Source organism: Coregonus clupeaformis, unplaced genomic scaffold (assembly GCF_020615455.1).
Source record: "Coregonus clupeaformis isolate EN_2021a unplaced genomic scaffold, ASM2061545v1 scaf1605, whole genome shotgun sequence".
Lineage (NCBI taxonomy): Eukaryota > Metazoa > Chordata > Actinopteri > Salmoniformes > Salmonidae > Coregonus > Coregonus clupeaformis.
The window spans coordinates 27,304-43,359 of NW_025535059.1; the positions used below are offsets into that span (position 1 = coordinate 27,304).

The window sequence follows — 16,056 nt, forward strand, 5'->3', positions numbered from 1 at the left end:
GCATGCTCTCTGTCGGTTAGGTGGGTGGGTAAGAAACTGAACTCAGAACAGTGGGAGTGCTACTAGACTAGAGATACTTTGTGTTGCTTAGTCAATGCACTTCCTTAGGTTAAGCCAATGTATAGTGTTGTATGTTCAGGTCACTTTAATCAGGCTGATTTATACCCTGACTAGCGTGACTACAACACACAAAAACAAACAAGGCTTTGCTTAGGCTGCAATTTGATTCTAATTCAGTGGAACAGCTTGTTGTCATACTAACACGATATAAACAAAGCTAATGCTGCTTTGATTGAAACCCAGCCTCAAACGATGCACTCGTCACTCAGGTTACGATTTTTGGTAAATATACACAGAGAGAGCCTGAACTCCCACTGTCTCACATGGTTATCCCATAAATGAAAAATGAGCTTTGGTCATACCAAATGGTATTCCTCTGTTCCTCCAAAAGAAGTCTGGAAGTATTTAAAAAACAAACCCCAGGATGTGTGTTTGGGGTGGACAGGCTGGTGCCAAGAAGACGAGAGGCCCTGACGTCTCCTGCCTGACGGTTGGCTGTCTGCTGGATGCTTACATCCGTAAAGCCCAATCCCAGGCTTGAGTTTCCCCCCTGCCAGTCAACTCAGCTGGAATTGTTAATTTCATGGTGGATGGGGACAAACAATCCTGAGGGAGAGAGAGTGTTGATATCCTCTTCAAGAGCCAGCTAATACACCAAACCCAACTCCTCCTCCTCCTCCCTTACAACTCCTCACTCCACACTCCACCCTCCATCTCCCCTACCTGGACTGTGGAAAGCCTCCATGCCCAAACCTGATCTGTGCGTGTCACAACAACAGCAAATTGATTACACGCTGAGGAGAGGAGAGTATCTGATGAGACGGCTCTGGGTATCTGCATCTGCAATGGAGAGATGTTGGAGGAGAGCGGAGAAGAGGTTTATTACTAAGCGCCTAGAGAGCCTAGACTTTGTGATTTCCCCTGGATCAAACCAGAGGAGTGATAGCCTTTCCTCTGAGCCATGCTAGGAGAGTAGAGGGGTTAACCAGGGCATCATTATCTGGGCTCCCTCTCAAATAGCCAACAGCTTGACCCACATGATGACCATAGGGGAACAGTGAGGGTAAAGTAATCTCCTCATGTCTGTCACGATCGTCGTAGTAGTGAGTAGACCAAGGCGCAGCGTGTGAAACAAACATGACTTTATTTAATTAAAGTATCAAACAAAACACGACTCGTGAAGTCCACGGTTAACAATACCGACACGGAACAAAAACCCACAACACCCAAGGGAAAACATACAGTTTAAATATGGCTCCCAATCAGAGACAACCCACAACAGCTGACACTCGTTGCCTCTGATTGGGAGCCACTCTGGCCAACATAGACATAGAACAACTTAGAATACCCAACATAGAAAATGAACACATAGAATGAACACACCCTGGCTCAACATATAGAGTCCCAGAGCCAGGGTGTGACAGTACCCCCCCCTAAAGGCGCGGACTGCGACCGCGCCTCAACAAAACCCCAAACAGGGGAGGGCTGGGTGGGCATTCCTCCTCGGAGGCGGCTCCGGCTCCGGCCTTGACCACCACCCTTCCATAATTCCCCCGTAGCGCCCCTGGTCCGGTCTGACCCCGCTGGCTGGATCTGGACTGGACATTGACGGAGCGGATTGCTTACGCTCCGTTGTGGAGCAGCTGACCGGTCTTACCAGGCTGATGACTCGTACCCCGGGCTTGGTGCGAGTAGCAGGAACGGGCTGAACCAGGCTGACGACTCGCACCCCTGGCTTGGTGCGAGTGGCAGGAACGGGCTGGACCAGGCTGACGACTCGCACCCCTGGCCCGGTGCGAGTGGCAGGGAACGGGCTGGACCAGGCTGACGACGCACACCGTAGGCTTGGTGCGTGGAGCAGGGACAGGCCGGGCTGGGCTGTCGACGCACACCGTAGGCTTGGTGCGTGGAGCAGGGACAGGCCGGGCAGGGCTGGCGACGCACACCGTAGGCTTGGTGCGTGGAGCAGGAACAGGCCGGGCTGGGCTGGCGACGCACACCGTAGGTTTGGTGCGTGGAGCAGGGACAGGCCGGGCTGGGCTGTCGACGCACACCGTAGGCTTGGTGCGTGGAGCAGGAACAGGCCGGGCAGGGCTGGCGACGCACACCGTAGGCTTGGTGCGTGGAGCAGGAACAGGCCGGGCTGGGCTGGCGACGCACACCGTAGGCTTGGTGCGTGGAGCAGGAACAGGCCGGGCAGGACTGGCGACGCACACCGTAGGCTTGGTGCGTGGAGCAGGGACAGGCCGGGCTGGGCTGACGACGCACACCGTAGGTTTGGTGCGTGGAGCAGGAACAGGCCGGGCAGGGCTGACGACGCACACCGTAGGCTTGGTGCGTGGAGCAGGGACAGGCCGGACAGGGCTGGCGACGCACACCGTAGGCTTGGTGCGTGGAGCAGGGACAGGCCGGGCTGGGCTGTCAACGCACACCGTAGGCTTGGTGCGTGGAGCAGGGACAGGCCGGACAGGGCTGGCGACGCACACCGTAGGTTTGGTGCGTGGAGCAGGAACAGGCCGGGCTGGGCTGTCGACGCACACCGTAGGCTTGGTGCGTGGAGCGGGAACAGGCCGGGCTGGGCTGTCGACGCGCACCGTAGGTTTGGTGCGAGTGGCAGGAACAGGCCGGGTCGGGCTGGCGACGCGCACCGTAGACTTGGTGCGGGTGGCAGGAACAGGCCGGACCGGGAAACGACGCACACCGTAGGCTTGGTGCGTGGAGCAGGGACAGGCCGGACCGTACTGGGAACACACACCACTGGCTTTAAACGGGGATCAGGAACGGGCCGGACCGGACTGGCAATACACCTCAGTACCTCTCGCCGTGCCTCTACGACTTCCTTCCCTCCTCTCGCCAATGGCTCCCGTAACCCGGTGGCCTTCTCTCTTCGTCTCCTATTTCGCCCTGTGGCAGCCTCCTGCTGCCCAGTCGCCCACGCCGTGTGCCCCCCCCTAAAAAATTATTGGGGGTGCCTCTCGTCCGTCCGACGATGGCACTGCTGACGCCGCTGCTCCTCTCCTGCCTGGGTCTCCCCCTTCATAGCCCTCCGGTACCGGACGGCCTCCTCCTCGGTAATCTGCCCCCAACCGAGGAGGACATCCACCAGCGTCACCTCCTGCGTGTGTTCCTGGACACGCTGCTTGGTCGTTGTATGGTGGGTTTTTCTGTCACGATCGTCGTAGTAGTGAGTAGACCAAGGCGCAGCGTGTGAAACAAACATGACTTTATTTAATTAAAGTATCAAACAAAACACGACTCGTGAAGTCCACGGTTAACAATACCGACACGGAACAAAAACCCACAACACCCAAGGGAAAACATACAGTTTAAATATGGCTCCCAGTCAGAGACAACCCACAACAGCTGACACTCGTTGCCTCTGATTGGGAGCCACTCTGGCCAACATAGACATAGAACAACTTAGAATACCCAACATAGAAAATGAACACATAGAATGAACACACCCTGGCTCAACATATAGAGTCCCAGAGCCAGGGTGTGACAATGTCCAAATACTATCTGTCAAGATCTAGTCAAGTGAGGGGTGGTGATGGGGGAGGGGGGTTATCACACTACCATTTAAAGTTTAATAAATGCACTTAAAAGTGTTGCATCAAAGGGTGCGTGCTTCAAAGAGTGAGGATGGAGCGAATCAACGTGAGGCTCTCTGATGATTGCACTTTCCCATCAGCCCCCTGGTCAATAATACATCAGGCTGAATCCTGGCAGTTTGATTAGCCAGCCTTAGAGCAAGATCCCTGGGGATTAGAGGTACAGGCTCAACCAAGCGATCACTCAAAGCTGTCACAATAGAGTGTGGAGAAAACAAAGCTTTTCCACTTAGTCAGAGGGCTGTTGCCATGGGAATGGGATTATCACATAAGAGAATAAGGACATTTCATGCAGCTTTGGTTTGAGGTTGAAATAGAAGAACAGTGAATACTTTGACTATAGTTCATGCTCTTCACTGACAGAAGATGACTGAGGATAATCATATTGTTATTTGAACGTAAAGGCTTTATAAGCAATGGTATTGATATTGTGCCCTCTTGACTAAATACAGCTATGTGAGTCTGAGACCTGAGGTACTGCTCCTACAGAGAGAGAGAGAGAGAGAGAGAGAGAGAGAGAGAGAGAGAGAGAGAGAGAGAGAGAGAGAGAGAGAGAGAGAGAGAGAGAGAGAGAGAGAGAGGGTTTTCTGCTGGGGCCAAAGGTTAGTAAAGATGTCATTTGTGGTTTGGTAGCTATAAATCCATCAGGGTGTATTTATACAGATGTTAATGATACAGTTTTTTGCATCACATATCCCTACTTGAGCAATTCCAATGGACCGTACCAATGATAAGAATGATTTAGGGTCTAGAGGACCTAGAGGACCTTATAAAAGAAAACACATAGCTCATAAATGTGGGGACATTTGTACCTTAGTGGGGAATAATGGACATCATGCATTTGCTTTTGATTGTTATGCGAATGTGTGTGAACGAATTGAATTCAAATCCATTTTTTCCCCTATAGGCAGTGGTGGAAAAAGTATCCAATTGTCATACTTGAGTAAAAGTAAAGATACCTTAATAGAAAATGACTCAAGCAAACGTGAAAGTCACACAGTAAAATACTACTTGAGTAAAAATCTAAAAGTATTTGGTTTTAAATATACTTAAGTATCAAAAGTAAAAGTAAAAGTATAAATCATTTTTAAATCCTTATATTAAGCAAACCAGATGGCACCATTTTCTTGTTTTTTTAATATACTGTATATGAATAGCCAGGGGCACACTCCAACACTCACTCAACATAATTTACAAACGAAGCATTTGTGTTTAGTGAGTCTTACAGATCAGAGGCAGAAGGGATGACCAGGGATGTTCTCTTGATAAGTGTGTGAATTTGATCATTTTCCTATCCTGCTAAGCATTCAAAATGTAACGAGCACTTTTGGGTCTTAGGGAAAATGTATGGAGTAAAAAGTACATCATTTTCTTTAGGAATGTAGTGAAGTAAAAGTAAAAGTTGTAAAAAATATAAATAGTAAAGTAAAGTACAGATACCCCCAAAAACTACTTAAGTAGTACTTTAAAGTATTTTTACTTAAGTACTTTACACCACTGCCTATAGGCTACTTTTTAAGAGCATAAATATTCCTTCTGTCCCAACATCATTATGAACTAGGTGTGGTAATTCAGTAAAGGCCTTTAAAAAAAAGCAATTTAGCTCATAAAGAATATAATAACATTGTTTCCGCTTCACTTCTTCACTACAGTGTACCTCGTCGTAGAGATCTCAAGACATCAGTGACTACAAGAGCACACCATAAGGTAAATTATACAGTGACCGACAGCGGCATCTTACTCCACATGCACAGATTCACTGTGCTGTGACATCACATTGCTTCCACCTGACTTCCTGATGTCTTTGTGAGGTGTGTAGGGCTCCGCCGCCTGCCGCTGCCGCTGCCACCCAACATCATTAACACTGCTAGAGCCAATTACCAGGAGTCATGTGGTGCTGGCCGGTCAGTGGGGGCCAGAAGAACGCCTCGTTGGCAACTCCTGCCTAGCCCAACCCGGCCCCTGGCCTGACTAGCAGAGACAGCAACCCCTGCTGGCTAAGGCCAGGGCAGTGTGACAGAGGGCAACAGGAGGAGAGGAGCCAGGGCCGTGTGACAGAGGGCAACAGCAGAGGAGAGGAGAGGAGAGGAGAGGAGAGGAGAGGAGAGGAGAGGAGAGGAGAGGAGAGGGAGAGGAGAGGAGAGGAGAGGAGAGGAGAGGAGCCAGGGCCGTGTGACAGAGGGCAACAGGAGAGGAGAGGAGAGGAGAGGAGAGGAGAGGAGAGGAGAGGGAGAGGAGAGGAGAGGAGAGGAGAGGAGAGGAGAGGAGAGGAGAGGAGAGGAGGGAGAGAGGAGAGGAGAGGAGAGGAGAGGAGAGGAGAGGGAATCAAAGCCAACCCAAACATGTGAATCATCAACTTCAGGTGTTAAACAATAGATTTTCTGTGGGTAAAGGCGAAAGGGACTTGGCTCTATGTGAACTTTGGAGGATCAGATCAGGTGGGTCTAGGAGTGAATCACTCACTGATTACACTCACTGTCCCGTCCAGGTGTCAGTCTGCTCTCCAACCCACTACCCAGAGCCTCAATTAGGTCTGAGCTCCTCTGGGCAGCAGCTGCACAGCCACTCCAGTTACAGGCCAATAGAACTAATCTTATCGAAGGGGGAACATGAAACCCCCACCAATGCTTCTTCCTATCCTGTTTCTGTGGTAAGGATGAATCTCTTAGCATTCTGGAGCGGGTATGTATAAGACGGTATTCTTTCCAAATCCTCCAAGCTCTCATCCAACCCACAAGGCCAGGGTAATTGCTAGGAAAGAATAGGTGGCGCTCGAAGGGCTAGAAACCTTTTCAGAACCAATACATGCCTTACCAACTCAAAATAGTTTATCAAAATAATTTATCGCTAATTACGTTTTACTTTTGTTAATCGTTCAATGTGTGCAAATAAAAAGATACATCTGTTCATTGAATGTGTTATTGCACTGACTCTATGGGAGGTAAAACGATTCAAATGATTCAATGATGATTCATCCACTTGTTATTCACATCTGTGGGGGGACTAACTACGGCATATTACCAGTAAAACCATGTGTAATGCAGAATGACAAGGACTAGCTTTATACATCTAAATCCATGAAAAGACGCTGAGACCTGGGAGGGAGTGTGAGAGAAGAGAAAGCAGGGTTAGTTGGATGATTTCTCTGCCTGCTGGCCAAGAGGGCATCTGTGAAGAACACTGAAGTAGAACCGTGGCAGGAAGATTCATAGGATGATACACACATAACAAATCATCCTCACATGAACACACACACACTAACAAACAATTGAATACAGAACTATGTGTGTGTGTGAGTATGTGCAAGGGTGCGTGTATGCAAGGGTGTGTACATCTCTGTGTGTGTGTGCGTGATTGCGTGCGTGTGTGTGTGTTTGTGTGTGTGTGTGCCTGCACATAAAACAAGTATATGGATGATAAGATAGAGGGAAATATATCAAAGGGATTGATGGAAGCATGGCCTGAAGAGGCAGCAGGCCCACAACCGCAGATACTCCAGTTACACACCTGCATGCAAGGGATGAGCTCATCCACAGCATAGCAAATTATCCACACACAAATAAATGGGCCATGCTAAATGACTTGGAAAATAACCCTGCTTGTTTTGAGTTAAGAGAGAGATAGCGAGAGAGAGAGAGAGAGAGAGAGAGAGAGAGAGAGAGAGAGAGAGAGAGAGAGAGAGAGAGAGAGAGAGAGAGAGAGAGAGAGAGAGAGAGAGAGAGAGAGAGAGAGAAAATAGTGAAAGACTCTTTCAGTTCTTTAAGGGCATGATAAATATATATGAGTAGTTGTTGACTTTTCAAGCCCACAGCATGTATACAATGTTGATAAGTAAAGTTGTAGGTTGTGCTGATAAATAGTTTATCTACTGTTTATGTTAGTGTGTTAGAAAGAACACACTGATTTAATTCACCACCAACACATAATCACTCTATCCTACACCAATGAAGCATTTTGTAAACCAACAATAATACAGAAAGAGACAATGATTCACAGAGAAGAGAGAGAGACATCTGTCAACACATAACCTGTCTATGACAGATTAGAGTAGTTATACCAAATCACACTTGTTGCTATTCTCATTCATGGTCAACACACAGCAACAAACAACATCAAAGGTTCAAATGTTTCATGATGAGGTTCAAATCAATGTTTCTGTCTGAGGAGAAGCCAGGTTTGACTTGGGGTTTTGGAGCAGGGAGAGGGAGCCTGTGGGAGAGGGAGAGGAGGGAGAGCAGAGATGGTAGAGGGAGGGAGAGAGGGAGGGAGTGGGAGACTGTGGAGAGAGGGAGAGAAGAATAGAGGGGGAGAGAGAGGGTGGCTATGTTTAGCACGTGAGCAGAATTACACTCCCTTAATTTTGTAACCTTTTAAGTTAAATGGCCTCCTGTAGCTCAGTTGGTAAAGCATGGCGCTTGCAACACCAGGGTTGTGGGTTCGATTCCCACGGGGGGCCAGTATGAAAAATGTATGCACTCACTTACTGTAAGTCGCTCTGGATAAGAGCGTCTGCTAAATTACTAAAATGTAAATGTGTGCTCCAAGGGGCTAATATGAATGGCACACTGGTGTAATATTAAGCCATGAGAAAGTCTGGTCCACTTACAGCTCACTCAGAGCGCTGAGCCCAGGGTCAAGCTCTTCATAAATTCAGGCTTTTTTCGCATGTGGAAAACAGAAGTTGTGAGAGCATAGTCTACTTGCTATGTGGGACCAGGAAACATTTGCAAGAAGTGAACTACAGTAGTAGCAAAGATTTTTATAACTAACCCAAGGTAGACCAGAGCCTGTCTTTTCAATGGGAGCAAATTAATCATAGTGGGCAGAACGAGCAAGAAAGTAGGCAGAGTCAAGCACGAGCTAGTGAGATACTATTGGCGCGTTCTCCCACTGCCGGTCACAGTGGTAGTGAGTGGAAGCGCCAACCGCATGCTTCACATTTATGCATCCAGTGAAATATCTGGCTCATTGTTCTGTCTGTGGTAGTAGTCTAAAAGTCACACATAAGCCCTGACAAATAAATGATCCCGGCCCCAAAGCCCTTTTTTGAGGTATGATAGACATCCAGTCTGGAAGATAAATTCATGCAACAACATGAATTATGTCAAATTCAATATTTAAGACTTGGACATGTGCAAGTAAACCAGGCATTTCCTACTCAGGGACCTTATGTGTGCTACAGTAATTTATACTGAACAAAAATATAAACGCAACATGCAACAATTTCAAAGACTTTACTGAGTTACAGTTCAGTGAAGAAAAACAGTCATTTGAAATAAATAAATTAGGCCCTAATCTTTGGATTTCACATGACTGGGCAGGGGCGCAGCCATGGGTGGGCCCCCTTTCTTAGACGATCCCGGATGTGGAAGTCCTGGGCTGGTGTGGTTACACGTGGTCTGCGGTTGTGAGGCCGATTGGACGTACTGCCAAATTCTCTAAAACAATGTTGGAGGCAGCTTATGGTTTGAGAAATTAACATTCAATATTCTGGCAACAGCTCTGTTGGACATTCCTGCAGTCAGCATGACAATTGTACGCTCCCTCAAAACTTGAGACATCTGTAGCATTGTGTTGTGTGACAAAACTGTACATTTTAGAGTGGCCTTTTATTGTCCCTAGCACAAGGTGCACCTGTGTAATGATCATGCTGTTTAATCCTCTTCTTGATATGCCACACCTGTCAGTTGGATGGATTATCTTGGCAAATTTGTGCACAAAATTTGAGAGAAATAAGCTTTTTGTGCATATGGAACATTTCTGGGATCTTTTATTTCAGCTCATGAAACATGGGACCAACACTTTACACGTTGCGTTTATATTTTTGTTCAGTATAGTTCTCTCCTTGAGCTATCCAACAAAGTGACTGTAAGGACACAAGGTCATAAATCTGTTCATCAGAAAACACACACCAGGACGCACTCACACACACTCACCAAGGCAGTTGTGTCCGTCGTGTGCCAGGCGGAAGCCGTCATAGCATGTGCACCTGTAGTTCCCCGGGATGTTGATGCAGTCATGGACACAGCCACCGTTGTACTCACTCGCACACTCGTCTAAATCTGCAGGGAGGAAGAGACAGAGGGACAGGTTATGAAATGAGTAAGGCCTATGGGTTAGGACTACGGGATGTTAATGACTGACCTGCACCCCACCACCCAAGGTTTCGACTCAGCATATAGCCTGAGAGGGTGTTCTTGGTCAAATGAAACAGAGATTGGTATGACAAACTTTGCTACTTGTAAGACATGTTTAAGGAGTATGTTATTTCAACAATTGTTTGCATTCAGGTCAGAAACGTTGGTGCATGTATCCCTCATGAAATCTGCATAAACACTACAAATCCAAGAGCAGAAGACAAAAAGGAAATATACATTAACACTAAAGATGAGAATAGAATGAATCAGTGAGTGGGTGTGATGGGAGTAAATGGGTATGAAACAAGACCTGGTGTGCCAAAAGAGTGTGATATGTGTAATGTACTATAAATACTGCCACACAGACACAGTAAGTCAAGTTGACTCAACCTTTAGAGGCAGGCAGAGAGGGTACAGTAACTGTGGATGGGGAAAGTGAATTTGTCCATGAAGACAGGGAGATAACAGCTGAGATATGATGGGTGTTAGGAGAGAGAGGCAGAGAGAGAGTGAAAGAGAGACAGAGAGAGACAGAGGGAGAGAGAGTGTGAGAGAGAGAGATAGACAGAGGGAGAGAAAGACAAACAGAGAAAGATAACTAGAAAGAGATACTTATTTTCTGGCCCATTTAGGGCCAACAATCCGGGTGCTTCAGCTCCTCTTTGCAGCTGCCTGGTACAGATTACTCAGTGCTTGATTTGACTTGACAGCAATGGGCTGAGCCTGGACCAGTGCACTCTCCCTTTAACTCCCAGAGCTGCCTGTCACCTCAACGTTCTGCTGCTGATGTCACACAGGAGACATGAATGCCAGTCTCACTCTCATCTACCCTGGGCTAAGAGCATCTCATCCCCTCAACGAGTGGAGGCTTCCTCCCTCTTGTTCACAACACTGTCATTTCTCAAGATCAACATTATTCTATCCACCCAACTCCATTGTTCAGTCTGTTCACTATTCAGTCTGTTACAGACCAATTTGACTCATTCACATTGAATGCAGCACCATCAAATTCCTATCAAACAGGTGGATTTACTCCATGGGCAATACCAGTGAGATAAAAACTAAATAATGTTCTAGGGGTTAAAAGAAAGAGAGATTGAGAGAGAGAGAGAGAGAGAGAGAGAGAGGTCTATGTGATGACTTGGACAGGGGACTTTGCTAAGAGGCACTGAGGCATGATGCAGCTGCAGTGGTTCCCCTGCTGATGGACTAGACTAGATTGAGTGGATAGAATGGTTCTGAACAAGCCTGGCAGCCTTTCCTGTTCCCTGCTCTCCCTGACAACCTCCCTGGCATCCTGAGACAGAGGGTGTGCCCTGCCAAGGTGTGTTTGCCAGCCTCATGTCTGCCAGCCTGCCAACAGGAGTCTCAGTGCAACATGTCACCTGAGACCACTCTAAGGACCAAAGTTCCCTCCACACACCGTGAGTCAGGACCCATCAGCAAGTACCACATCTAGAACATGAATATTTATTATTCTTCTCTTTCCCTGTTTTGCTTTATTTCTCTCATCTCTCAGCAGAACTCTAAGGACCTATAGTAGCAGGGTATAAATACTGTTCCTGTGCTTAACAGTCTGTGACTGCTTACATTTTATAATGGCATTTTAATGTTGAATACAGAATGCTCAAGCTTGGTGTTATTGTATGGGTAAACATGCAGAGAAACAGGCAAAAACATGCAGTAAACAATGCAGTATATATCCAAGCATTACCTATAGGGCTGTGTGTGTGTGTGTGTGTGTGTGTGTAGACGTGTTTAACTATACTTTGACCAACAGGGGACATTTTGTTGGTCCCCACAAGGTCAAATGCTATTTCTAGGGGGTTTAGGGTTAAGGTTAGAATTAGTGTTAGGGTTAGAATTAGGTTTAGGGTTAGGGTTACGGGTTAGGGAAAATAGGATTTTGAATGGGACTGAATTGTAAGTCCTGACAAGGTTAGCTACGCAAGACTGTGTGTGTGTGTGTGTGTGTCAACACAACAACTGTTCGTCGGGAGCTTCATGAAATGGGTTTCCATGGCCGAGCAGCCGCACACAAGCCTAAGATCACCATGCGCAATGCCAAGCGTCAGCTGGAGTGGTGTAAAGCTCGCCGCCATTGGACTCTGGGGCAGTGGAAATGCGCTCTCTGAAGTGATGAATCACGCTTCACCATCTGGCATCCGATGTACGAATCTGGGTTTAGCGGATACCAGGAGAACGCTACCTGCCCGAATGCATAGTGCCAACTATAAAGTTAGGTGGAGGAGGAATAATGGTCTGGGGCTGTTTTTCATGGTTCGGGCTAGGCCCCCCTTAAAAAGGAAAATCTTAACGCTACAGCATACAATTACATTCTAGATGATTCTGTGCTTCCAACTTTGTGGCAACAGTTTGGGGAAGGCCCTTTCCTGTTTCAGCATAAAAATGCCCCTGTGCACAAAGTGAGGTCCATACAGAAATGGTTTGACGAGATCGGTGTGGAAGAACTTGACTGGCCTGCACAGAGCCCTGACCTCAACCCCATCGAACACCTTTGGAATTAATTGGAACGGCGACAGCCAGGCCTAATCGCCTGGCATATAGTGTATACTACCAGTGTGTACTCTAGTGTGTACAATTTCAGAATGAACTGAAAAGTAACACAGGGACAGTATAATTGAACAGCTATCCTAATATCTCAATTTCCACACTTCTTCATCCACAAGCACAAGGCCAACGCGTCAAATGTTATGATAGCAAAGGCTGTAATTCCATCTCAGCATATACAAGCCATTGGCCCATGCTTTGCCAAGGTTTAAGGAGTTTGTTTCAGTAACACCATATATACACCACTACAGTATCGCATCTACTGCTCCGCTTGCGCAGCTTTTGGTTGCAGTTGAAACCTACACTGGTTAAATTTTTACAGGTTTCTTACCCTTTAGCAGAAAACATCAGGTTTTTCTTTGATTAAAGTGTACTTTAAATTAGGTAATAAAAATGAAGAAGAAAAAACATTACAGTCAATGCTTTCGTTAACAGTAGACCAATAATCACAGTAATTTATACAGAAATGTAAACTCTAATGATTGGCAAAGAGATTAAACTTAAATGAAAAAATAAAACCAAATCACGATCATACATTTTATTTCAGGCCATACTCCTCCTGTCCTTAGTTTAAACCAGGTAAAGTCAATAAGAACTCACTGTGTAGAAACCAGGGCAGGACCAACAGCCTTGTACTGTACTGCACTGCCTTCTACCTACTATGATTACTAATATGATTATTAACCCACTCAATATAAGAGAGGAAGGCAGCTCATGGCAATCAACTACACTGATGTTGTTAATGGGCCTGGAGGTGTCTATACAGATGAGGTGCTATTGAAGAGAGAGAGGCACATACTCTGTCAGGAATCAGCTCTCTACTCTGTCCTCAGCTTAGATTAGCCTTTCAACTGGGCATTTTTTAATTTTCCTTTTTACATTAAATTCAAAAGCAAACCTTATAACCTGAAGGAAAAGAGCAATGAAAAACACAGTCAAATAAATTAAAGAATTATAATAGCAAGGGGGAAAAAATGACATTGTGATTTGGTTCTGCAGTAATACTAATAAAAATGGAGGGAAATAACAGTCCAGAGGCTTTGAACGCTCCCTGCTAAAAAAAAAACGGGTTGTGTCTGACAGGCTATAGACAGAGTCACAGGCAGCCCTGGGCTGTGGAAACATCTCTGACCGTTTGGCAGGCAGAGGCCTCTGGCTGCTGTTTCATCCGCTATCTTAATTCTCTTCTCTAACATGTGTAGGAAATGTACTGCTTCATTTCATCTTTGACACAGAAGAGCAGTCGGCTGCACCTGTCTTTTTCTCTCACACCTGTCTACTCTGCATCTCTATCCTCTCTCTCAGGTGAGTATGTCATTTAAAGCCAATGAGAAATGTAAAGCATAGGTGTGTGTGTGTGTGTGTGTGTGTGTGTGTGTGTGTGTGTGTGTGTGTGTGTGTGTGTGTGTATGTGCGCATGGGAGCGCATGGGTGCGTCCCTGACACCTTACCTTCACAGTGCTTGCCATCCCCCTTGTAGCCTGACTTGCAGATGCATTTGTATGACTTGAGCGTATTCTGGCAGATGGCATCGGTGCTGCAGTTGTCAATTTGCTCTGCACACTCGTCCACATCTGACAGAGAGGGAGAGATGGAGGGAACAGTGAGGTCTAAGGACATTAACAACTAACAATGTTTCCTATCCCCAGGTGGCTAATGTACAGTATGGGAGGAGGGTCAATCATCAATCTGACAAGGTATTCACCATATAGGATGTTCACTGTGGCTACACAACCTCTGTAAAGTGCCTGGTCAGACAGACAGACAGACCACCATGAGAATACAAGCAGTCACACTTGATAAAGACAAAACAACTCAGCTCAATAAACCCCACTACACTGTGGTATGTTTGACAGCTTAATCGTTCTCGGAAACCATGGTTCAAATAAACAGTTAATTCAGGCGTTTTTGAAGAACCAATTGCTTCATAACAATAAATAAGCAGTTGAGTAATTACTATAATGTGTAAATAAACAGTCTATCATTGATTGACCTGTGATGAACCTCTGTTTGACTGCCTGCTGGCTCGGACAATCTGTACCTTTGATACATGGGTCAGGAAATTGAGTAAGAAGCCAATGTTTTCATTGGGATGATATGATAGATAGCCCTCTGCCATGGTAATGGACCAGAGTTAGAGGGAAGAATGAAGTCTAGAAAGATATAATCAGGGATGTGATCAGGAAATAATATCAACTCAGGAAAAATAGGATATTAGTTTGAGATCAATTTAAATACTTTATGAATAGAGGATCCCAATCCTTGATAACATATTCTCATAAAAGATCATGCACATAGATATGGTAAATGATGGGTTTTATTAAAAGAGGTAACTGGGGAGTGGAGTGGGGGCGGAGTGGGCTCTATGGTGCCCTCCTCCCTAATCCAACCTGATCCCGGTTAGAGAGCCCAGGTGTTTGGGATGACCCCCCCCTTTCGCAGGGTAGGAAAAGCTTAACAAAGTTCACACAGCTTCCAATATCAACCCTTATCACAAGTCCTCTCTCTGCAGGGGCCCCAAGGACTGATCCCAGGGGAACACTGCCTGAAATCTGAGCACCGTTAGCTTAGCATCTACCCTGGGAGCCATAGGCCATCACTTCCATGGGCCTGACCACAGAGGACAATGACATTAGAAAACACATGCTGTTCTTTGGAGGTCAGGTCTCAATAATCCTTGGAGAAGCGTTTTCTTTTTTCCTGTACAAGGGAAGTCCATAGGGCCAACTGTAGCTCAATTGGTAGAGCATGGCGCTTGTAACGCCAGGGTAGTGGGTTCGATCCCCGGGACCACCCATACGTAAAAATGTATGCACACATGACTGTAAGTCGCTTTGGATAAAAGCGTCTGCTAAATGGCATATTATTATTTATTATTACATACACTTTTGACCTTTTGAAGACAAATAAGAAAATAATGTTTTCATCTAGATCTGGCATGGTTTGGTTAGACTGTCTGTCCCCATCCCAAGCCATGTTAACTACAGGAGCTTAGTAGGAGACTTTTCTCAGTCTCACACAAGCATTTGCAATACAAGAAGCCCCAAAGGCTTAAAGCTGTTAATTTCTCCACATTGATTTATATGAAGTGGTAACAATGGGAATCCTCAGGGATAGAAACAGGCTGGATCTTTTCTCCTCACTGATTATCCTTAAGGATGAATAGGATAACCACCATTTGTAAAGGTTCTGCGATAGTCAAGCAAGCAACATTCCACATAAAAACAGATTCATCTTTTAGTCAGGTTTAAGGGTTCTAAGGCTCTTTGGTGATTAATATTCATTAACAACAAAAACTAATGAATCTCACATTTCCACTTTACATTAATGCTCCTATCCGGGATCATTAACTGTCTGCAGAAGGTGCACTTGGTTTTACTGCTAAATAATGCTTTGTTTGTTAATACATTGTTTTAAAAATATATATTGTTACATCTCAGACAAGACGCAATACAATACTTTACACAACAAGATAAACTGTGGTATAATTTATGCCTTCAAAAATCAACCATTTATGATTTGAGGCAACACACCTTGGGATTAATTAATATCCTGTTTGAAAAGAGTGTCAGTATATCTGTCAAGATAAATCCTAATTTAGCAGGTGTAGCACCAAGATATCTAACTGTTTTTGAAGTATCATGCTTGATTTGCAACTCTGAGCTGTTGACAGTATA

The 16,056-nt window shown here is 45.9% G+C and overlaps 1 protein-coding gene across 1 annotated transcript in view; it reads right to left on the reverse strand.

Annotated features, from left to right (window-relative positions):
- The window catches only part of LOC123487289 (signal peptide, CUB and EGF-like domain-containing protein 3), a gene marked incomplete at its 3' end in the record, with an annotated part of 78,047 nt that overhangs the window by 26,907 nt on the left and 35,084 nt on the right, over positions 1 to 16,056 (reverse strand). The window contains exons 2-3 of the mRNA XM_045218487.1: positions 13,831 to 13,953; positions 9,608 to 9,733 (exon numbers count right to left, since the gene is read on the reverse strand). Of these exons, the coding sequence (XP_045074422.1) occupies positions 9,608 to 9,733; positions 13,831 to 13,953 (249 nt within the window). The remainder of the gene's footprint in view (positions 1 to 9,607; positions 9,734 to 13,830; positions 13,954 to 16,056) is intronic.